Genomic DNA, 24,233 nt, shown 5'->3' with positions numbered 1-24,233 from the left:
GGGAGTGGCAGCAGAAATGCATTTGATTTCTTAAATGTTCTGGAGTCCTGTCTCCCCAGGAACAGAACTGAAGTCATAGAGGTTCCATACCCCTCTCCCCGGGTCACCACATATCTAACTTTCACCAAGCACTGCTCCACTTCACCGTAGCCTGTAGGAGCCTTGGGAAACTGTTCGTGGTACTGGGTATTCAGCATCTGGCCCTCATTAACTTTAACCCAGGGCCAGGAATGAGGGCTTCGTGATAACATCGGGATACACATGGCTCTATCACTGGATGTGGTTGTCCAACAGCTTTTGAAATCTTGTCCGCTGCGATCTCCATCAGCCGTGCTTACTAACACTTCAAATCTATGACATCTGATTCCAGTTTCAGGTCAATAGCCACGTAAAGATTTAACACTCTCCACTCCGAGACATCTTTTCCTGTTAAGCCAGGACCGGTTTGGAAGTGCCCTGTCTGTTACTCAAGTGCGGACCACCTGAGCACTGCAAGAGAAAGCAACAAAGTAGGAACTTGACAGTGCTGAGTCATTACAAGCGGATTCTTTAGGTCTAGTCGGCGTCCATGGGCCTTTTGAGCATCAGTAATCCCTTTCTAGAGGCAAATAAAATAGATACATATTGTACGCAGAGATCCACTCGCCGTGTGGGCGAGAGCGACCATGGTAGGGAACCAAGCTAGAACTACACAAACTCACAGTTGCTCTCCAGGTACTGTAACTTTATCCGGACACTGAAAGATGGCTATTGGGATCTGGGTGGGACTAGTCCCCTCCACCCCCACCCCCCGCATCAACCACTCAGATCAGGGCCACACTCGGGCGCCTTATACTCTAAGCTGTTAAATTCCCAGGCAATTGGCGGATGGAGAAAGAGCCTGGGGAAAAAATGATGCATAATGATTCGTTCTCCGGGCGGATGAAACGGAGAGTAGAGGACGCAGGATGCTAACTGGCTTTTCCTCCCATGTGCAGGTCACCTGAACCGCGATGCCTTTCTAGTCTCCGAGGAGGTTCCCTGAACTCGCCATCTGGCTCCGTTTTCAAGACGGGAGAAGAAACAGTTTCATGCCCACCTGCCCGCGGCGTCTCCTCTCGGGCACCCCTCCGCCCCGGCCCCCATCCCCTGCCAGGCGCACGAGATGCTGCCGGCATCCACGGTCCCGCCCGCTCCGGGCTCGGGCCGGCAGCTCCCCCGGCGGCCGCCTCTGCACCAGTCGCCAACCTCCGCGCCCGGCCGAGGTCATGCCCGCCTGCCCCCGGCGCCCGCGAGCCCCCTCCCGGTGCCAGTCGGCAAGCCGGAGAAGCGCTGGCAGGGAAGGGGGTCCGTAGTAGAGTTGGCACCCGGACTCACCAGGTAGGCGCCCACCGTTCCCTGCGCCAACATCAAGGCGCACTCAGATACCAGGAAGATCTTGATGTTGGAGAAGCAAGACACCTTCTTTTTCTTCTTCTTGTTTCTCTGCGCCTCGTCCCCCTGCAGCTCGCCGCTCCGGCCGCCGCCCGACGAGCCTCCCGGCTTCTTCCCCTGCATCCTTCCCCCTCCGCCGCTGCCGCCGCCGCCGCTTTCCCGCTCGCCCCGGGTGTCGTGGCCGTTGCCGGGAGGGGGTGCGCGCCGCGAGGCTGCGTGCTGTCCCCGCCCCGGACCCGCGGCGGCCGCCCCCGTCCTACCGCGGCTGGAGAGGTTGAAGGCTCCGCTCCTAGCCGCCGCCGCCGCCGCGCTCGCCCCCTTTCTCCTCCTCCTTCTCCTCCTCCTCCTCCGCCCTCCCCTCGCCGCCTCCTCCAGCTCGGGCTGTGCCAATCACAGGGACTCCTCGCGTCGCCCGCAGCTGCCGCCGCTTCGCCTCCCTCAGACGCCCGCCGCTGCCTTCACCGGCTCCCCCTGGCCCGCGGTCCTCGCCTGCCTTCACCCCTAGCTCCCTAAACCCGGGCCACGGCCTGGTCGTCGCCTTGAACCGCGGGCTGAGCTGCTACTGACTCCGGGTTCACCCTTGGGAGGCACGAGGAGACCTGTTTGGGACGCTGAGGGCTGACTGATGGTCATGGCCAGGGGTCTAGCTGCCCCCGAGAAATTGCAGAATCGGGGAGTCCTGGTGGGGTGGGAAGTTGAGCCGGGAAGGTGCAACCGGCCACTAGGAGGCACTGTGCGGCCCCGGGCTCCAGGATGGAAACTGGGTGGTCGGTCGGTAGTGTGGCTAGCAATGGGGCGCAGAGGTGGGGGTGCCCAGGAACCCCACTTCTAGTGCCAGTACCTAATGCTTAGGTACCGGAATGCTAAGGCGGGAGAGGAGAAGCTGCCTCCATAAAGAGAGAATCCCGGGTATTGGTGTTGTATTTGGCTTGGTTCCGGGATTTCTGGGCACAGTTATTGCACTCTGGGGCTCCGGAAGATGCCAGAGGTCGGAGCTGCCAGGGGCTTCTTCCGTTGGCTTGCCTTAGCTCCTGCACTCGGTGGTGGCTATTGAATGTGTCTAAACGCCCACTCTCTGAAAATGGGAGAGAAACAAAAGCTCCGAGAAGGGAAGTTAAAACTTAAGGGAGTCTCACTGACTGATGATCTCCCCTAAGCCACGGAGTGCAGGCGACTGCAGGTCACAGGGACCCCAGCAGAGGGCCTTGTTTAGTTCTCCAGCTGCTTGCAGGAGGAATTCAGGAAGCAGTGAGCCACAAGCCTGTCCTGTCCCCACCCATCTCCTGACTACATGGCCCTCCCTGGCCCTGACCTGAAGGTCCACAGGCAGCAGAGCCCAGTTGTCATTAGACCTTACCCACAGCGTTCCCTAGGACTTTGGTCCAAAAGACACTTCGGATAGGATCTACAGGTTCCAGCAACAGCGTTTGGAAGCAGAGGGGAAAGTGGTCAGGAACAGGAAAGATCTAGCGTTGTCCGTTTTAGCAACTGAAAGGCCAAACACATTTGGAAAACTTTATCCTACTAATCATATTCAAAAAGGGACTCACTTTTCCCTGGGGTCTATATCCCAATGCCAAGGTTCTCATTCAAAAGTACACAGCAATTAGCGCCGCCATAATTTCTACCTTCTTCCAGAGAAACTGAGTAAGAATAGACGGTGGTACAGTGGGGGTGTGGTGTTTGCTTCACCATTTAAATATAAATTGCTTCATCCATCTGTCTTCCAGACATGACCTCACCTAGTCTTGGTGTGGTTTTCAATGTGCCTCCCTTTGTCTGGGTACCTTCTGCCCAAATTGCTCCCTGGCATCACTGGCTACCCTATTCTCCTCCAGTGGTATTGTAACCAGAGTTGTTAGGGTCAAAAAAGCTGGGGCTCTGGCAGACCTAAGAGGGCAGGCTCGGCCACCTGTCCTCTGTACGCCAGTTAAAGGGGCCAGTAACAGTCAAACGCAGAAAAGGGAGACTCATTCAATGTGGTTACATCGGGGAGAGTTACAACTGGATCTGTCCAGTGTTCTGCATGCATGCACTTAGCTTTAGTGTACAACAAGGTGTACATCACCAAGTGGTCCTAGCCAAGGTATGTTCCTGCCCATCATTAACCCATCATCGTCTGAGTTCCTGTCTCCTACAAGGGCGTCTGACAAGTTGTCATAACCGTGTGGATTATCCTCCTGGTAGACGAGTTCCTCCTGTGACTGGCACCTTGTTATCCCCCCATGAAATTGGTAGGGAAATTTCAATTCCTTTGGGGCCACTAATTCAATAGTTTGATAGTCTGTCTAGGGCTCCTGTCTGAACCTATTATACCATGGTTGAAATCCTTACTGCCTGGTTGTCCTCCCTCCCATCTTCTGGTCACACAAGGCTAGCTTTCTTCAGAATGTTCAGCTTCTTGCCCTTGTTGCTTCTCGGGACTCTGGCCTTGCAGAATCCTTCCTCACTCATGAAGTTCTTTGATGAGCGGCAGCTGGCAGCGACGGTTTGGGTGTGTGTGTGATGGGGACGGCTTCCATTTTGCCATCCCTGATACATAAAGGCATAGGCAGCAAACTAACCACCACTGGGTCTGCACAGCTTCCAAAAGCTTATCAAGTTGTGATGGCTGCCCCCTTCTCCATCCCACATTCATGGAGATCGGGATCTACTGAGCACCTCACTACAATTAAAGAGCAACAAGTGACCCTGTGGTATTCAGAGCAGTTGGCAGGGACTGAACCTTCACCCTCCAGCAGGAACTGACAGCAATACCCAAAAAGAAGAGAAATGAGAGAGGAAGAAGCAGACTAGGGGCCTGATCTCTCCTGATGCCAGCGTTACTCCCTCTTTATTTATTTTTTTTTAATATTTATTTATTTATTATGTATACAATACTCTGTGTGTATGTCTGCAGACCAGAAGAGGGCACCAGACCTCATTACAGATGGTTGTGAGCCACCATGTGGTTGCCGGGAATTGAACTCAGGACCTTTGGAAGAGCAGGCAATGCTCTTAACCACTGAGCCATCTCTCCAGCCCCCCCGTTACTCCCTCTTTAGAAATAGACAGTTCACCAGGACTTGAAGAGCAAGACAAGCTGAATCTAAAGCCACAGAGACCTCCTTGACAAGATGGTCTTATTGCCGCGGAGAAACCAGAAACATTCCAGTGTCCAGCTGGGGTCTTTTTGGTCTACCTACCCCGCTAACAATGAGTAGTGAGTTTAGGCAGTAGTCGCTGCCCACCAAGACCTTGCATTTAGTTTGGATTGTCAATCACTTTTCTGGGCAAGGTAACTCTTCATAGTTAGAAGAAAACATTGCTAGTAAGGCTTTGGCTCTCAGAGTCTAATTTGGTTGACTACTGGAAAGCCACATAATCTTGAAATCTGACCCAGGAAAGACAGAAGACTATTCCTGATATGGGAAGACAAAGTGACCTCAAAGTAAGTCCTAAAATATTAACTTGTGATAGGTAAATACTGAATGGTGAGGACTGGTAAAGCTTGTCTCTCCCACCGTAGAGGAGAAATAGCTTAAGTGCATAGATGTACAAGCACGCACGCGTACACACACACACACACACACACACACACACACACAGTGACAATCTTCCACTGTCACCATCACTGGGCTGTGGCAAGATTTCATACCAAGCTGCCTCAATGTAATTCAACACAATGAGAAACTGTGGTTCGGATAATTCACACAAGCCATCTTTTGCCAACTCCAATTTTGTTCAGAACAAATACAAGACTGGAAAGCAAATGCATAGAATGATTTCTGATTGTCACTGAAGTGGAAAAAGAAGTGCTTATATGCTTACCCTGTAGAAGATGGAAATATATACAATACATAAATAAGATATAATAAATATTCAATAACAAGTAACATAAATATTCTATACTGATGTTATTAGTATAGAATATATAATAATTTATTATTATTGTTACCAAGGATAGAACTTCTTCAGCTTGCAAGCTATGTCTGTGCTGAGGTGAAGTTTGCTTATATTCCTTACAGTCTTGTTCTTCCGCCAAGTCATTTTCCAGTTTGCCTGGTAGATGCCTGTCTACCATCTCCTCTGTTAGCCACCCACTGTATTCTGAGATTCATATTGTAAGTCGTCTCTCTTCATTTGAATATGTCCTGAAGCTCGATGAAGAATCAAAAGGATAAACATCCGTGTAGATACGATTTGCAGCCATGTGACTCTGAAATCCAGGTGGAAAATGAGAAGGCATGAGAGAGCATGGGGAGAAATTGGAAAATTAACAGAAGATAAGTAGGGTTCTGAGAAATGTGCTATGTTCGTGACAGATTAGTTTTGAGGTTAAAAAAAAAGGAATAAAAATATACTCAGCCATGCTTATGATTTCAGGATCTCCCCTCAGGGTCTTCTGTTGGTTTGAAAGTAAGTAGAATTTGTTTATCCAAATAGGCTATTTGATTCTTAGTGTAGAAAGAAAATGTACATATACATCATGGTTTGAGAAAAATCGGCTTAAAGTCAGTTCAAAAGAAACCGATATTGTATTTTAGCATGATATTCATGTTGTTTCTGATTTTGAGCTTCAGAAGAAAAAAGAACCATCTTTAAAGGAGATGCTGGGTGTTTTCATTCTGATGGTGTCAGCACACTGGCATCCTGCAGAGAAAGCGCCCAGGCCACTAATGACATAGCCGGGCACTTGGGGGTAGAGTCCACCTGCTGTTTGTCATGTGCCTGATTTGTTGTTTCAGCAGCACATCTGAACTACAGAATGAGAGGAAGGATGCTGAACTCCAGATCACAATAGTCGCCTGGATGTTTCTTTTCTGATAGCTGTTCAAATACCCGTGAGCGTTCCAAAAGACTGCCAAGACATCAAGGGGCTGAGAGTCAAGATGCGGAATACAGCATGTCAGATTCCGGAGGAAGTTATCCCTAACAGGGGAGCAAGGATGGGTATCTCCTCCCATCCTAGGAAGGAGGGAAGTGACTCTGTGGGGATCCAGACTGGTTTCTCCTCCACAAAGTCTGAAAGATTCCCCTGGACCCACCATGCACCCTACACTCTCATCTTGCTGGATCTACCTGTGAAGTGGTAGCTCCCAGCAATGCACCATGGGACTAGGTGAAGGGAAAGGTAATTGCAGATTAAGTCCTGAGATGTAAATGAAATAAGATGTTCATATGGACAGTGTGGACAGCATTGTAGTTGTTAACTAATGTCATCTAGCAAGCCAACTTCTAACTTGGTGGTATAAAACAGTGATACTGACTTTGATCAACATTTATTCTTCAATTGGAAGTGGACAGTCTAGACTGGTTGTCAGGTAAAGGAGCTGGATGACTGGGACAGGGGATCCTGTAGCTTCTCATTGAGTTTTTAGGACTGTCTCTTGGTCTAGGAAGACTCAAATCCCCGGGGACAAGAATAGCTAGAACTTTCTGTAGGTGATTTTGCTTCTTGTCATGACCAAGTTCCTGATAAGGAGCCACTTAAGGGGCTGACTCTGGCGTATTGTCGGAGGTTCTACATTCTCTCATGGCAGGAAGGGCATGGCTGCTGCGCCAGGGTGTAACTGCACACATCGCATCTGTAATCAGGAAGTAGAGAGTGGACAGGAAATCTAAGGCTTGTCCCAGTGATCCACTTCCTCCCGGGAGGCTCTCCCTCATAAAACTCCCAAAGCTGCCCACTCAGCTTGAGGCTGTGTTCAAAAACAGAAGTCTATGGGAGACTGTTTCACATTCTAACTATGTAGGCCTTCTTGGACAAATAAACAGAAGGCAAATTTGAGCTTGATTTTTTTTAAAAAAAAAGTAGACCACATTTTAGTCAAAAATACTAAATAAAAAATGCACAGACATAATCATGAAAATTTGTTTGCATATAAAAGATACTTTTAAAAAAACTTCCAAACCTCCAGAGACAAATACAAATGCGACCATGTAGGAGAAAGATGAGCCCGATCAGCTGGCAATGCATTACAAGAGTAGGTGCCCCCACAGAGCATAGTCTAAGTGGTGTTGGGGGAAAAAAAAAACACTTCTGATTGAAATGTCAGTTTGTGAAGGAGGCGGTACAAAGCGAAACAATCTAAGGAAGAGCTGCAGAAAAAGACCCCCCTTCTGTACTTTTATTGGAAAGCCAAGAGATCATCTCTGAGGAAACAATATGTGAAAGACAAAAGCCTCATGAATAGCAAAGACATGTTCAAAATGACTGTGACAGTTCCAGCTAAACATACCAAAGTAGGTCTTGAAATGTTGAAAAAATATTAGAATAAATACTTTTTTTCCTTTCTTAAGATTACAAGGAATAAACACAATAGTTTATTTGTCTATGATCTCAATGATATTGACATGAATTGTGGGAAATGGAGACGGTGAAGAAAGAGAAGGATTGGGATGGCTTTCTATTGGTAGACTGGTTGCCTAGGCACACAGAGCCTGGACTCCATCCCTAGGACCACATACACCATGTGTGCTGGTTCACAACTGTTATCCCAGCACTTGGGGGATGAGAGCAGGACAATTGGAAATTAAGGTCCTTCTCAGCTACATAGTACGTTTGGGGTCAGTCAAGGCTACATGAAGCCTGTCTAAAGGAAGGAAATTCTTTATATTCCAAGGAGGGTGTCAAAGCTTTTGTATTCCTGCTGGGCTCTGTGGCATAGCCCTGGAACCTTGTGGGGAGGCCGACGGAGGAAGATGGCAAGGATGAGGCCAGCATGGGCTACAGAGTAAGCCTCCATCTCAACATAGATTCTATTACTTGGTAGCTCCAAGTACTCCTATTGTTAGGGGAGCAGGAGCTTCACATTCACTGCCCATTAGGGTTACATAGTGAGTTCCAGGCCAGCCTGGGTTACAGAACAAGAACTTTGAGGAACAACAGAAGTTATAGTAGTCGCGAATTTGATCTATGTTCTTAGAGGGATCTTTTAAAAAAATCTTAAATTCAGGGGCTAAGAGATGGTGCAACAGGTAAAAGCACTTGACCCCCAGGACACACATAGTGGAAAGACAGAGACAGCTCCCACAAATTGTCCTCTGACCTTTACATACCATGAGACTCACATGTACCCCTGTGTACAAGCACACGTGCATACTAAATAAATGTAATGATTTTCAAAATCATAAGTGCAAAGAATTTAAAAGGAGATGATGTACCTAGTGTTGCCGATTACTGTTGTCGTTTTGATGGAGTCTAGAATCCTCTTGGAGACCGTCCTCTGCACACCTGTGAGGGGTTATCTTAACTATGTGAAATGACTTAGCGAGATCCATTTTAACAATGAGGTGGGCAACTTCCTTGGCCGGGGTTGCTGGCCTGAATAAAATAGAGATATAAATAAATAAAACTGGTTTCCAACTTGTGTTTTTCCCTTTCTCTTTCCTGAGTGTGACGCAACGTGACCAGCTACCTGGAGCCAGTGCCGCCTTGACTCCCCACCTTGAACCGTAAGCTAAAACAAGCCCATTTCCAGTCAAGTTGTTTTCCTGAAAGTTTTATTTTAATTCCATTTCACTATTCTCTTTCCTCTCTCCAAACCTTCCCACTTATCTTTCCTCACTTTCCTTTCCACTTCAGGGCTTCATTTTTCATCGGTTGTTTTTTGGTGTATTTTATCACATCAGTGAGAAAAGAAACCAAGACACAAACAAAACTGGAGAAAATAAAATCCAGGAAAAATGTAAGATAGCCTTGTGGGCTTCTGAGTCAGAGATTCCCGATTCAGAATGCCCCATTGCTCACTCTCACTAGCTGGGGTCTAGATAATTTACCGGTACTTAGAGTCTGAGTTCTCTTGTTTGCAAAATGAAGAACATGGATCACTCTAGAAGATATACAAAGGCAAAGAGAGAAAATAAAACTGAAAAGTAGAAAAAGAATGTAAAAGTAAAGGGAGTTTTCATAGATTATGAATATGCTATTTAAGAAATGTCACATAACTTTGAGAGGCTAAAGCAAATGAAAGTGTTCATGGCAAATTCCACCTGTCCCTAAAGAGAGGTCATGAACTTGGTACCCACACACGCATATATGATTCACCTATCTCCGCATTTGGGGGCAGGAGGGCTGCCATACCCAGACTGGGGATCTGAACTTGGGTCTGTCTTCATGCTTGTAAAGTAAGCCTTTTGGTTAACAACCTCTTTCTCCAGCCCATGAGTTATAATTCTCAAAGTTAAAAAAAAAAAACAACAGGTTTTTAAAAAGGAAAATTGGAACAATTAATCAACGGGCATATCCTCCTAGATATCAGAGTATCGACAGCAGTAAATAGAATTGACTATTATTAGCTTGGGAACCGGCCCCCTGATGGACAGGATAGAGCAACCACCCTGAACTAGACTCTAGCATTTATCCCAGCTTAAGAAAAGAAACTCAGCAACAACAAATTTTTCAAAATGGAGAAGGAAATGTTATTTATCAAATAACTGGGAAAATTGATGAGCTCAAACCCTGGCCTCACCATGATCACAGCCTCAAACCAAAACAATAAAAACAGATGGATTAAGGAACCACACATAGATGAACCGTTTTTAAAAAAATTAATGGCTCTCTGGTAAAGGAAAGGCATTCTAAGTTGAAAAAAAAATACTGTGCAAGTAATTACCAAGGAAACGCTAGACAGATTTTACTCCGACACCATTAAAACTGCTAAATGCTCTACCTCAGGAAATGTGACTCGAAACAATCAAATGACAAATTGGAAAAAGTTGTTGAAGCAGCAAGGCAGACGGAGGATGTCATTAAATGAGCACAGAATGCACTCTTTCAGATCGGTAAATAAAATCCTAATACTGCAAAGAGATACAGGCAAGATCCACCCAGAACATGGACAGAAAATGCAAACTCCGGTACACATGAAAAAAAAATGTTCTTACAAGTAATCAAATGAAAATGAGATGTAGTTATTCATCCACACAGGTGGCAAAATTCTCTAGACATTTATTAATTGATGAGTGTGTGTGTGTGTGTGTGTGTGTGCGTGTGTGTACGTGTGTGTGCGTGTGTTTGTGTCTGTGCCATAGCACATGTAACAGAGGACAGCTTGCAGAAGTTAGTTCTCTTCTTTCATCATATGAGTTCAGAGGATCAAATTTCGGCTCAGCAGCAAGTGCCTGCGGAGCCATCCTGCTGGCTGACTTCCTTAAAGAGAATGTTCTGTGAAAGTCTTACGGAAAAGGCTCCCTCACAAGTTGCTGCCCCCAGTATGAACACACACACACAAATTCCGATCGGCCACCTGGGTCATCAAATTGCTCCCTCCCTTTGCGCCACTAATCCCCTGCTCATGCATCTAACCTGAGAAAGTAGCTGGAGACACAAACGCAAAAGATAAATACTCTGCTTTACTCTATGATGTTTATTGAGTCATTTTTATAACATAGAAAGATTGAAGAAGTCTATGTCTTACAAGACTAGCAAAGTTAGATTTCCCTTCTGCTTCCTTGTGCTGTTTCAACTATGTACCTGACCCTTTTTTCTTTTGACACATTGCCTCACTAAGTTGCCCAAGCTGACCTTAAACTCCATAGCCAAGCAGGTAGGCCTGAAGCAAACAATTTGTCGCCTCAGTATCTTGAGTAGTTTAGATTATACGCACATATTACCAGGTCTAGGAAAAAAACTGCAGTTTTAATCCTCAACTACTTAAAAGAAATCGTTCAAGAGAACTGTATGACTGGGGAAATGTTGGTAAGGCAAGTGACCCAATGATCCCAAATGGTGACACTGCTCAACTATAGCACACACGAGACCGTGGGTTCTAGAATCAAGCTCCGCGGATTTGAATCGCAATCTGCCATGTACTAGATTTGACTATAGATAACTGACTTATGTAATCCTCAGTTTACCCACCTTAAAGATGGGAATAAAAACAAGAGATGGAAAGGTACGAAACAACACACTGGAAAAATCAAAGTGTTATTTAGTGTTAAATATCTTACACAAACCTAGCCCATAAGTGGAAGGTTTTTACATTCAAACACTTAGGAATTAGTGTGCATTAAGCAAACAGTATTGAAACATTTCCTGATGTAAAGGATACTGTGCACATTTTATCATATCTGGATCCAATTGTCTTGGTTAATGGAACTCTGGGACCACTACATCCCTCCCTCACTCTGCCCCCACTCAGTGGGGTGAGTGAAAACTGAACCGCTGTCCTAATCCTCTTCGGGGTCCTAGCAGATCTGACACGACCACGCTATCTACTTTCTAGCCTGTGTCTTCCACGTTCTTATCCAAATCCCTCTTCATGAACGGGATGGTGATCAGGCCCCAAGATGGTGACTCCCTCAACCTGTTGATGGGAAATAAAGGGGCAAAGACTGCAGCATACCTGGGACATTTTCATGTCTCCTGAGCGAAGAGCCCAGCAAGCCTGGGGTAGCAGCCCTTGGGAACACTCATCAAAACTATGTGAAACCAGAATCCGTGGAGATAAATTGACTAAGAGAGAGGAAGTTAGAGGGGCGTGTGCAGCAGGAGAACACCCTCCCTCCCCAAGACCAAAGGAAGAGAATTTCCAGAGGTGGCATTTCTTCTTATTTTTATCATTCAATTGTGGGGGGGGGGATATCAATGAGGAAGAATTACAAAGACAGACACGTAACTGCTGGTAGAAAGGCACAGATGAAGGGGAGAAGGAGGGTCTCTAGATGGAACCCCAAACACTGAAGGAAACACTTTGTTGAGAGCAAAGCCAAGCCCTTCTTGGAAGACACAAAGCCAACACACTACCATCCAGAATTCCTCTGGAGCACAAAAGGCTTACCCTTCCCAGGTGGCCAACACATCATGTGGCCTGAGAATTGAACTTGGGTACTTTTGTTTGGGACCACAGGGAGGTAGGGGAACACAGGCCAAGTGTGAAGGTCTGCAGTCATCAGCCTTCTGGGAAGACTTAATCCAGGGCTAAAATTATGAAACAGTTAAGGGACAAGCTGCAGTCATTTGTTACATCCCTGCATTGAAAAGTCTTCGTGATCAATAAGACGTCCTGCGCAAAGGCAATCAAGGGCAGTGGCGTAAATATGATAACGGTGTTAGGTTACAGTAACGGGCAGACTCGGAAACAGTCTTCTTGGTCTAAGTCTATCAGCAGTAGTACTTCCTTGTCTATATTCATGGCTCTCCTCTCTTTCTCTGGCTCTCTCTATTTCTCTTTGTCTCTCTCTCTCTCTCTCTCTCTCTTTCTCTCTGTCTCTGTCTCTCTCTCTCTCTCACTCACTCTTGCTCTGTCTCTGGAAAACCCAGGTGTTACAGATGTCAGAGACACAAAAAGGTGCCCAAAGGACAAATGAGCCAGCTTAGAGTTTTCTCACTACCCAAGCTACAATTTGAGCATCCAAAAGGATATGATAATTGTGGTTAATTGAAATGGGATGAGTTTGTGAAAGACATAATTTCACAATGATATTCAGAAAGAAACTTAATTTGAACTCTGCTATAGGTAATTAGGATGAACATAGAAGTTTGGCTATAAAGAGGTATGTTTAATCTTTTATTAATTTTAATGAGAGGTGGTTAATATAAATTGGTATTTTATTTCTTCTACTAACTCTGCTTGATTTTTAAAAACTAGTGAAGCTCATTTCTCTCTGCCCAAGTACCAGGAAGCAGTAGATTAGGCAAACTGCCTTGGGAAAATATAAAGAAACGTAGAAACACCAGGAGAGAAAATGAACACCAGTGGACACACACAAACCTAGACAAAGATTCAGAACTAAATTCTAAGAAGGAATTTGTCAGATGTTTTAAAGGAGGGACCCTGGGCACCACCTCAGTTCAAGCTTTTGCAGCATGAGGGCTCTAGCTGACCTCGGGACCATGTGACTTTTACTGGGAAAACGGGAACAAACTTCTCCTTGCCCCAGATTGGACACAGTTGACAGGTTGAAGACACAAGTCAATCCAAGTCTGGCATGCTAAGACAATGAATACTTCTAGGATTATGAGAGAATGATTATTTAATAAGGAACACGGTGACTCAGGAATCGGTGTGACTAGCAGCTCGTGCCAGCACAGGTAACAACTCATAGTGGCGTCACGAGAGCTCCTTACGCGATTTGAAGGTAACTCCACCAAAGAGCCTTCTCTGCTGCTTGCTGGTTATATCGCCTTATGAAGATCACGCCGATGACTTTCTCAGACGTGTGGTGCGCCTCCGTCCTCCCTATTCCATGAAGGAATATTTCAATTCAGAGGAAACAGCTACACAAATGTCCATTAAATACAATGAACACCATTTAGACACTATACATATTTGTTTGCTTGTTTCTTTTGGGGTGGGGAAATATTTCAGCTTATAGGTTACAGGAACTCAAACAGGGTAGGAACCTGAAGGCAGGAACTAGGAAAGAGGAATTCCATTGGGGCATGCTTCTTTTTTAAATTTTATTTTTTGTTTTTAATAGAGCTATACATTTCCCCACTCCTCTTCCTCCTTCCCATTTCCCCTTCCACACAGCCCCTTGCCCCCACTTTCCTAATTTACACAAGAGAGTTTCTCTATTTCTCCTTCCTATGCAGATCGATGCATACCTCCTTTAGAGTCTTCTTTGTTGTCTAGATTCTTTGAGATTGTGGATTGTAGGCTGGAGAAATGCTTCTTGTTGGTTTGCTCTCCACTGCTCCCTTAGTTTCGCTAGTTTGGTTTCTTTTATGTTTTCTTTTATTGAAAATAGATTCTTTTCTCATGCAACATATCCTGATTAAAGTTTCTCCCCCGTCTGCTCCTCCCAGTTCCTCCCTTCCTTCCACCCTCTGGATGCACTCTGTTTCCATCTCTCATTAAAGAAAAACAGACTTCTAAGAGATAGCAACCAAACAGATCAAAATAAAATATAAGATGAAGTAATAATTGTCTTATTGCAGTGGGACACAGCAAGCCAAAAGGAGGAAGAGAGTCCCAAGAGCAGGCAAGAGTCACAGACCCACCGGTTCTCATAGTCTGGAGTCCCAGAGTCCCTTACAATACTAAGCTGATAGCTATAACATATAAGCAGAGAACTTAGTTAGACCCATGTAGACCCATGCTTGCTGCTTCAGTCTCTGTGAACTCATGTGCGCCTTGCTTAGTTGATTCACGGGACTTGTTATCCTGTTGTCTTCTATCCTTTTTGGCACTTACAATATTTCCACCTCCTCTTCTGGGAGATCCCCTGAGCCCTAGGGGAAGGGATTGGTAGAGACCTTCAGTGTCCACACAATGTCTGACTGTGGGTCTCTGCATCTGTTTTCATCTGCTGCCATAGGAAGCCTCTCTGATAATGACTGAATAAGGCACTGCTCTGTGAGGATAGCAGAACATCTTGGCTATCTAGTCTCTAATTCTTGGTTACCAAAGCAGTATTAGGTATGGGCTCTTTTTCATGAAATGGGCCTTAAGTCAAATCAGACATTGGTGGATTCTGTGCCACCACTGGCCCCTTTCACACATATACACATAATTAAAATAATATTAAGTTATTTTTCAAAAAGAAAACTGTATTTATATTCTTAAGAAATGTAGAAGATGATTTAGTGGTTAAGAGCATTGGCTGATCTCTCAAAGAACCTAGATTTGGTTCCCAGCATCCATGGTGGGCAGCACACAATGGTCTACAACTCCAGATTTAGGGGATCTAATACCCTTCCTGGTTTCTGTGCATGACCACAAGCCACCCTGTTCCCACATCACATACACACACATATGTGCACACACACACACACACACACACACACAAATAATAAATAAATAAAAATAAACCTTAAAAACCTAGAAATGTTGTTAGTATTTAAAAATAATGGTGGAAGATAAGATGTTTACATTTTTAGGAACATATGTAGACATAAGTACAGTAATATTCTTTATGATCACTATATTTGTATATGTTTTGTTTGGTTGTCTTATGTGTTTAGAATGTTTTAAAGAATGTCAAGGGAAACACAATAAATTTTCCCTTAAAACAAATGACACATGGTGGATTTTTTAAAAATGAGCTTTTCTGGTTAGTTTCCATTGCAGGTTGGAGAGGAAATGTCAGGGTGGAGTGGGTTATAAGTTAATATAAGCAGGTGAGACAGAAACGGAAAGACAGATGAGGCAGTTATCATGGCGGAAACATGTAAGCGAGTGCCAGTAAGCTGCGGGGTTAAGATTAATATTTCAAGGCAGCGCTTTTAAAAGTCAGAACCATGCAGAAGAGTCTATGATGAGCAAAATAATGTGGTTTTCAGCACAATATGGAAACTAAGGTGCCCACAATGGGTGATCTGAAGGGACTGGTTAGTTCAAGGAATAGGAGGGGTTGTGTGGAAAAAAAAAAAGAAAATGCAAGTCCATGGAGACATGCTGTCTTGCTTGTTTATTTTAGAGGCTGAAGACCCTTGAATCCAACACCTTCCGCTGTCAGCTTGACACAGTCCAGAGATACCTAAAGGAGTCTCAGTTTGCAGGGGTGGGGGTATGTTGGTCAGATTGGATTGAGGTCATGTCTGTGCAGACATTTTCTTGATAACTGATGATAAACCAGTCCATTGTGAGTGGTACTATCTTTAGGCAGGGAGTCCTGCCTGGGCTGTTTAAGTATGGAAACTTACTATTGTAGAAGCTTCTTAAAATATATATGAAAGAAACATAAATAGAGTCACCAATAAAAGGGGAGAGAATGCTCCAAATAGACGTCTTTTGCCAACAAGTAAAACATTCAGTGTCAGATAGGGGTTACATTACAGTTGAGTCATTGACCAAAGGGGGCCCATGTAAACCCCCAAACAACACAGGCTATTTCTAAGTCTATTGGTTGCTCTCCACATACTGATGGTAAGGCCCTATTGGTGAAGACAACACTTACATATTTCATTGAACATGGAGAAGTTGAATTAGCTCCTAACTCATATTAGGATATTAGAAGGTACTTTACATGCTACTAGAGAAGAAAGGCAACCACCAACCCTGCTACAAACCCTGGGATCTACAGCAGTGGCCTGGCTGCATGATAATGGCACAGATGTTGTGGGAGTAACCAATTAATCACTCTCCGATTGTATCTAAGGTCCACTCTAGGACATGGAATACATGCTAGACACTGCTCATGAGGCCAAGAACCTGAGACTAGAAAGGCCATGGGTCTAGGGATTAACCAAATACTATTGTTCTATTAAAGAAATATAGCAATAAAATGACTCCTAACAACGTTCTGCTATACCTATAGATCAGTGCCCTGTTCAGACATCATCAGAAAAATTTCCTCTTACAGTAGATTGGAACTAACACAGAGACCCACAATTAGACATTGTGCAGAAAGTGAGAGACTTTGGAACACTCTGTCCTAAATGGGATGTCTTCATCAAACCCCTCCTTTTGGGGCTCAGAAAGCTATGCAAAATAGGAGGAAAATTTGACACTAAGGAAACAGTGTCTTCTAGACACAACACAGCTGATGCACCTATGAACTCACAGAGAGTACAGTAATGCACGGAGCCAGCACAAGTTCAAGCCAGGTTGGGATGGAGTCCCAGCACTGAGACAGGGGAATGAACATGAGTTCCTATCCCTAGCTAAGAAGGTGTCTACAATTGACAACTGCTTGCAAAGAAAACTTCATTTTATCCAGTGGAGTCTCACTGAATATATAAACCACACTTAAGGGCAGGTATGGGTCATGCCTAGCAATAGATGGTCAATGTAAATCCAACTCAGGGGTATTTATGAATATAGCTTGTCTTTTGCATGTGCATTATGGCTTCTGATTTTGTGTTTTTATGGGCTTTGATTTTTTTGTGTGTGTATGTTTCTTTGTGTATGTTTTTCTCATGCTTTTTCATTGTCTTTAATTTTTTGTTTTTGTTTGTTTGCTAGAGAGAGAGATGGAAGCCTGGAGTTGGGAGGGTGGGAAGATGGAGGGAATCTAGGAGTAGTTGCTAGGAGTAGCTGGGGGAGTGGAAAGCAAGATCAGAGTATTTCATGTGAACATTTTATTTTCAATACAAAAAAAAAGGACTATTGAAAACAGAAAGCCAGGTAGCCGAGCCCAGGGAACATGCCAGCAGGCAGTGCTCCTACATGATTTCTGCTTCAGTTCCTCCTTGATCTCCCGCCCTGACTTTCCTCAATGATGAATTGTGACCTGGGAGTTGTAGGATTAATTCCTTTCTTTCCCTAAGTTTCCTTTAGTCATGGTATTTATCACAGCAATGGAAAGCAAATCGGAACACTAACCTGTCCAGGTCTGTCCTTACCGGGGAGGTGGAAAAGTCTAGGCGCTCTGGTTGTGGATTCGGGCCATTAGGGTCTGTGGGGTGCGTGATATCTGCGTGGAAGGCTGAGTTTTTTTTCCTAACTAGAGACTCAATGTGACTTGCCACTTTGTGCTCCCACAATCACGTCACAGCCCTCCAACTGTGAGTCAAAATAAACACACCCTCACCTCTTCCTCCCTCCCTTGCTTGCTTGCTTTCTGTTTGGAGGAGACAGAATGGTTTATTTCATCTTAAAGTTCCAGGTTGCAATTCATCATTGTGAGGAAGTCAAGACAGGAACTCCAAATAGCTAGTCGTGCCTCAACCACAATCAAGACCAGAGAGAAACGGAAGTAGAGATACCTGCTCTTTCAGTTTCCTGACTATCCCCCTCCCGCCCTTTTTTTTTTTTTTAAAGGAAAACTAACATATCTTTTATTTATTTTTGGACAGTTTCACACACAAACATGTACTCTACCAACTCCCCTCCCTTTCCCTTCAGGCACCCCATGTCCCTCCCCCTCAGCCATGCCCCTTTCACCCTGACTATGCCCCCCTCACACTTTCATGCCCACTCAGATTTATTCACAGTTTCAATGGTTAAATAACCCACTGAATCCAACTAGTGCTGCTTGTGAGGTTATTGATGGATCTCGTTGGCTTGATCTTATTCAAGTCTTGTGCAGGCAGCCATGGCTGCCATGAGTTCATGAGTTCAAGGCCATGTCATGGTCAAAGGACTAATTCAGAGCACTCCTCCACATCCTCTTACATTCTTACCACCCCTTCTTCTGTGACTTCCCTGAGCCTTGCAGGGCAGGGGAGCTGATGTGGATGTCCCACTTAGGGAAGACTTGTGGTCTTTTTATGATCACTTACTCTGACCAGGCACAAGCCTCTGCATCAGCTGCCGACTATCACAGACTGAAGCTTCTCTGGCTGAAGTCAAGGGCAGCACTGATCTATAGTCCCGTCCTTCCTTAAGTGGATTTGTCAGGTATTGTGTCATAGTAATGAAAAAGACCTGACACGGATGTGGAACACTGCCTGACACTTCCCCAAGATCCCCTTCCAAACTGCTCTCCAACGTTTCTAGGCAGGTAATGAAGGACAGAGCGAGGGAAAGGTAATAGTGGTAATAGCATAACTCTGACTCCGGATTATGGGCAGGTGAGATCAGCAGCTTTGCCCGCCCCTCCCCCTCCCCGAGAATCCTGTGCCTCCAACATTTTTTCACATTAAAGCCAATCAGTTATCTGGTATTTGTTGTCAGGTCCTGCATTCTTCTGGGAAGCTAGCAGCAGGGAGAGGGAGGTCTCACCTGTTTTCATCTCTCTTTGAAATCTGGGCCAGCACTCTGGAAAGAAACAGGCCTTGTATTCTGGGGCACAGCTTTTGTTCTCAGACTTCAAAGTGTAACATTGGAATAAAACGTCTTCCCCCATATAAGCATATGGATTTTCCCAGGGGAAAGGGACGGATTTATGTTTAATCAAGTTTGGGGAATGATCTGGGTGCGAGCCGGCTTCACGGAGTTCTCTCTGGAAGAACCTCAGTCACTGAGCATGCGCATTGAATTTGAACTTGCAGGAAGCGTGGCATGAAACCACACCCATGAAATCGACAGAAAAAGTCAGGATTCCTTTTCTTTTCTTTTTCTTTTATTTATTTATTAATTTTTTCTTTTTTTTTCTTTTTTTTAATTTTTATTTTTCCATTCAATTTAATTATTTACACTTCCTTCCCTCCTCCCAATCCTCTCCCGCTCCCCAGGGTTTATTTTCTGGTCTCTTTTTGTTTCTAACCAAACATAAGTATTGGATCTAATGGATAGTACAATCGTTTTCAACAGGGCTGTCTCAAAGAACAAGACAGACAATGAAAAGTCACGAATCATGGAGACTGGGTCCTCGCCAGTTCTTCACTTATTGCTGGAATGAGATACTTAATAAGAAGCAATTTAAGGAGGACGGGGTTTATTGAGTGCACCGGTTGTAGGTCTAGTTCATCACAGCGGGGTTGCTATGGCAGCTACAATGGCTCTCAGGGTGGCAGGAGGGTGAGGCAGCTGGTCACATTCTGCCCACACTCAAGAAGCAGAGAAAGATGAATGTTTGTGCTTAGCACACTTTCTCCTTTTGGGTTGTAGCCTAGCCCATGGGGTGATATCACCCACATTTAAAAGTACATCTTCCCTTCTTTGTTAAAATTCTCCGGAAGCGGCCTTACAGTCACAGCTAACAGGTGTGTCTTGTAGGTGATTCTAATTCCAGCATAGCTGATAATGAAGATTAGCTATCAGGGTATTTTATTTGGGTGACTGAGAAACCTACATAGATTTCTCTCTCACCAGCTGGAGAACCAGGAAAACCAGTAGCATGACTGAGCGCAGGTCTGTAGACTTGAGAATGCGAAGAATTGATGGTTTGACCTACAGTGGTCCAGAAATACTATTCGATCTACAGGCTGGAGAAACCTGGAGAGATGAAATGGACAAGCAATGGAGAAGTTCATCTCCATTTCCAAAGACCAGGTAAGAATATAGCCTCCCTCACTCTACCGTTTTGTTACGATGAACTCTCAGGAGGCTGGGTGGCCCCTTTTCACACCGAGGGTGGACGTTACATATTCTATTCACCTGTTTGTATACAATCTTTACTAAACACGCTCACAAAATACACCCAGGGAAGCTAAATACTCCATTTAAACACAAAGCTTTCCAAGCTTCCCTTTTACTACAAGAGAAATGGGATTCGTATTTACTGAAGCCTTGGATGTAAAATGTATCACCAGCAACCAGAATATTTCATAATGTAATCAAGTTTTAGCATCCTAAGTCAACCAACCCAAGTATTTCAGTTCATTTTACATTGCTATAACAAAATACTTCACACTGGACAACTTAGAGGAACAGGATTTTATTTTCTCTTACTTGTACAGGCTTTGAAATCTGAGATCAAAGTACTGCCGGGTTGACTAGTGAGGTTGGCACTCCAAGGTGGCATCTTGAGCACCCTCCACGGGGGAGGAATACTGTGTCCACAAGCCACAGAAAGGCAAGAGAATGGGATGCTGCCTGAATCCCCCTTGTAAGTCCTGTAAATGAGGAGCCCTATGACCTATTAAACCCTTAAGAGCCCCATTGTTAAGGCAGTAACAGTGGCAACACCTGAAATTTAGAGACCGCATAGTGAAGCCATGAAGCAAATACAGACCTTATGGCGGGATGAAGAGTAGGCACAGCCTGAAGTGGTTGGGTTAATGACTGTCTGAAGGAATGAATGAGTGAGTGGATAAATAAGGGGATCAATGACTAAAGGTGATCTGCCACCCACTGCCCATCTCAAACCCAAAGGCTCATCTCGCACTGAAATCCTCACGGCAGCATGAAGCTGGGGGTGGGAGGTAGGAGACGTATTTTCCTAGGGTGTAATTACTTACCTGGGGCTCAGATAAAACAAGATTAAGGAGGTCTTTCTCCTTTTCACCTGATGATTGACATAGAAAGCTATCAATCACCCAAGCCCCATTCCCGGTGACCACTTGTCCAACTTTGGTTTGAGGATGGCGGACAAGTGACAAACAAGCAGCATTCTCTATTGCTCTCAACTCCCTAACCACGCCCCTGTCTCCAGGAACACCCCCCCACACACACACACACACACTGGTGTCCCGGTGTTTCACCACCCAATACAAACAGAGCAAGAAAAGACTGAATGTATGTTCATGTGTCCTCACTGTTTAGGATCAGCAAAGCTTGGTGGAGAAGAAGAATGGCTTTCATTTCATCTCATCTGCACGAGCTCTCCTGTAACTCACCAGTTCTGCAATGGAGCGAAGCAGACAGTTCTTCATTATGCACCTTTATCATGCAACTCTTAAAGCAGAACTCAGAAAATACAAGAATAGGTGCTTTCATTGCTTGGCCTTATAATGAACTAGCACTGAATCAGCCACTCTAGCAGGGTAGCTCTGGGTACGGCTATTGTAAAACCATATTGTGAAAGAGATGCTTTTAACTGTCACATATCAGAAGTCATAGAAAACACCTCTGGAGAAGAGCTGGGTGGGCAATGGCTTGTGCTCAGATAAAGAGGGATTTCGGAAGTGGCGCCTGCCACACACCAGCTTGAAAGGGTGCTTGCACAAACCTGTTTCCAGTCATATGTCTCCAATGCCATGCTTCTTAATCCACCCAAGTTTCTACATCTCAAATCAACCAACTCAAGTGTTTCTGTTCGTTTATGTTGCTGCAACAAAATGCTTAACACTGGATAACTTAGAGGAGCAGAACTTTATCCTTAGTTCTAGAGGTTGTGCAGTCCAAAATCAAGGTACTGTCCATTGAGGATGATGCTCCCCTTCCAAAATGGCATGAAGGAAAATGATGGCGTGGCTCCTAGTGTGGGATATTCATTTTCACTGTCGGTACCCGACCTCTCCCATGCTGTTGGTGCTCAGTGGAGTGCTGATGAGATATTGTCTTCACTGTGAGTGTAACTGTCCTCTAAATAAAGGAACCTGACTGTTGGGCACTTGTGCAATTCTTTCAGTTATTTTTATACAGTAATGGAGATGGCCACTGATTGTTGATACAGGGTAAGAGAGTGAGTTTGATGGGAAGGAGCAGGTATTCGTTATGGAGAAGTTCTACGCTCTTGCTCAAGGCAGAAGCAAATAGCTGAGGTCAAGGCAAATTGTGTATAAGAAACAGGGTAGATTTATAAGAAATTGGATAAAAATGAAGACTGACACTATGAGTCAAGCAGAAGACAATTGACGGGCAATAAGTAACCAAGGGATTCTACAGGCTGAAGGCAAATATGAAGCAAAGAACGCAAGGAACCTATATGATAGAGGCAGTGTTTTGGCTGCTGCTGCTGCTGCTGCAGTTCAGAGAAACTTCCTACCCTTTTTTGATCATTTCTGTCTTGATCAGGGTATATATTTTCTCCTCAAAAAAAAAAAAAAAGCCACATCTGTATTTGGCTCCGGACATATTTCTAGGCCCATCACAGTTCCATGTCCACAGCTATCAATCACATTGTATGAATGTGGAATCTCTGACACTGGTTACAGGCTCATAGACTAGGCAGCACATTCCCAGCTGGCAATGCTGATAATAGGGGACTGTATCATGAGAGCAACAATCTCATTCAACACTGAGGAAGTGGTGTCTGGTTAGAGGAGGCTGCTGTGGGCATGTCTTCGAAAGGTGTACCTTGTCCCTACTCTCTCTTTTCTCTCTCCCTCTTGTGTGTGTGTGTGTGTGTGCGCGCGCGCGCTCACATGCATGTATGCAAGTACACGCATACACATATTTGATCCAAGCATTGCTTTTTAATTACTATCTGGCCTACCTTTTGAATTATAGCTAAGTCTGCAGAGAGGCAACCAAATATCCCAGGGAAGATATCTCACAAGCAAGCATAACCAAGAGGCAGTGTGAGAGAGAGCCTTAGGGAGTCTCGGGCAGTATCTGTTTCTTCTTGGAGCTAGACTCTGGAGGCCACAGGATGGGGTGGGGGTGAGCAGTTGGAGAAACCTAGTCTTCACGTTTTATGATTGGGGGCGAGTCCATGACAACCACACCTTGTCCAGTTGGAGCTGACAGATCCACTTTAGCTTCTCCACATCTAGGGTACTCTTTTTTTGTTATGTTCCTAAATTAATTTTGGAGGATCTGGGATTAAAGGTTGACCTTCTCTGAAGGAGACTCCATTAATGGGAACTGAGACTTCAAGCTAATAATGGAATCTATCTAAACAAACCCTGGGGCTTAGGAGATGGACCAAAGAAAAGAATCAGAATGAGATCCAGGCTGTACTTCCTTGGAAGGAATTAGAAAATTAAACTAAAAGAAATGTTCTTGGTGGTAGGGTTGCATACCCAAGTTTATTAGGGAAAAATGTATTCATGCAATGTTTAAAATTATTAAACAAATATGTAATTTATTCTCCCTTGTAAGTGAAGCAGCAGCTCTAACAGAATCCCAGAGAACACTGGGAGGTATATGCTATTTCTGCAAAAAGAAGCTGTGTACATAAGCAAGTGCCAGAATGGAGAACAGGGAAAATCCTCCTTCTAGCTTGTGTAGTATGCAGAGAAGAAAGGGAGGAGAATATGGGTACTAGAAGTCAGACCTTATTATCTTGATATCCTTGCCCAGAGAATGACTAGGAAGCACATACCCAGACTGCACACCACTTTTGTTGACTTCTTTCATATTGTTCCTTGACTTTATCTTCTGCAGTTTGTGTGTGTGTGTGTGTGTGATTTTAGTTTGTGAATTTTGCAAGCCTTTGCAATCCTCTTGCAATGAAGAGAAATATATATTCATTTCAAAAATATATAAAAATGAAGAAAAATAGTATAAAAAGACTCAGTCCGAAAAATTGACTGGTCGTCAGTGTCAGAAAGAAATAGAAAAGGCCTACACATGTTCACTTTATTCATCTAGGAAGTGCTGGAGAAGTTTGTCTTTTCTTCTCTTCTGTTAATAAATGAAATATTGGGTGTGCATGTGCGTATGGGTGTGTGTGTGTATGTGTGTGTGTGCATATGTGTGGTGGAGGATTGTCAGGCATAGAGTTAATGCTAAGGTTGC

The 24,233-nt window shown here is 44.6% G+C and overlaps 2 protein-coding genes across 4 annotated transcripts in view; one reads left to right on the top strand and one right to left on the bottom strand.

Moving 5' to 3' along the window:
• Slco3a1 (solute carrier organic anion transporter family member 3A1) overlaps positions 1–1,706 on the bottom strand; it is a 289,583-nt gene extending 287,877 nt beyond the window's left edge. For both annotated transcript variants that reach the window (XM_087901516.1, XM_087901517.1), the window contains exon 1: positions 1,357–1,706. In XM_087901516.1, coding sequence (XP_087757642.1) covers positions 1,357–1,536 — 180 coding nt within the window. In that variant the 5' untranslated portion in view covers positions 1,537–1,706. The remainder of the gene's footprint in view (positions 1–1,356) is intronic.
• On the top strand, positions 434–22,161 carry LOC148117975 (uncharacterized). 2 transcript variants are annotated; one of them, XM_087901519.1, is made up of 5 exons: positions 434–1,359; positions 6,141–8,850; positions 19,980–20,159; positions 20,567–20,715; positions 21,372–22,161. In XM_087901519.1, exons 1-2 carry the CDS (start codon positions 1,145–1,147, stop codon positions 6,217–6,219), a joined length of 294 nt encoding a protein of 97 aa, XP_087757645.1. In that variant the 5' UTR covers positions 434–1,144; the 3' UTR covers positions 6,220–8,850; positions 19,980–20,159; positions 20,567–20,715; positions 21,372–22,161. The 2 variants fall into 2 exon arrangements, with proteins under 2 accessions (XP_087757645.1, XP_087757644.1); XM_087901518.1 differs by lacking the exon at positions 6,141–8,850.
• The last annotated feature ends 2,072 nt before the right edge of the window (positions 22,162–24,233 follow it).

Source organism: Myodes glareolus, chromosome 24, assembly GCF_982192425.1.
Source record: "Myodes glareolus chromosome 24, mMyoGla1.1, whole genome shotgun sequence".
In the NCBI taxonomy this organism is placed as follows: Eukaryota; Metazoa; Chordata; class Mammalia; order Rodentia; family Cricetidae; genus Myodes; species Myodes glareolus.
Note: the sequence above shows the minus strand (reverse complement) of the source record. Positions and strands in the feature narration are given on the sequence as shown.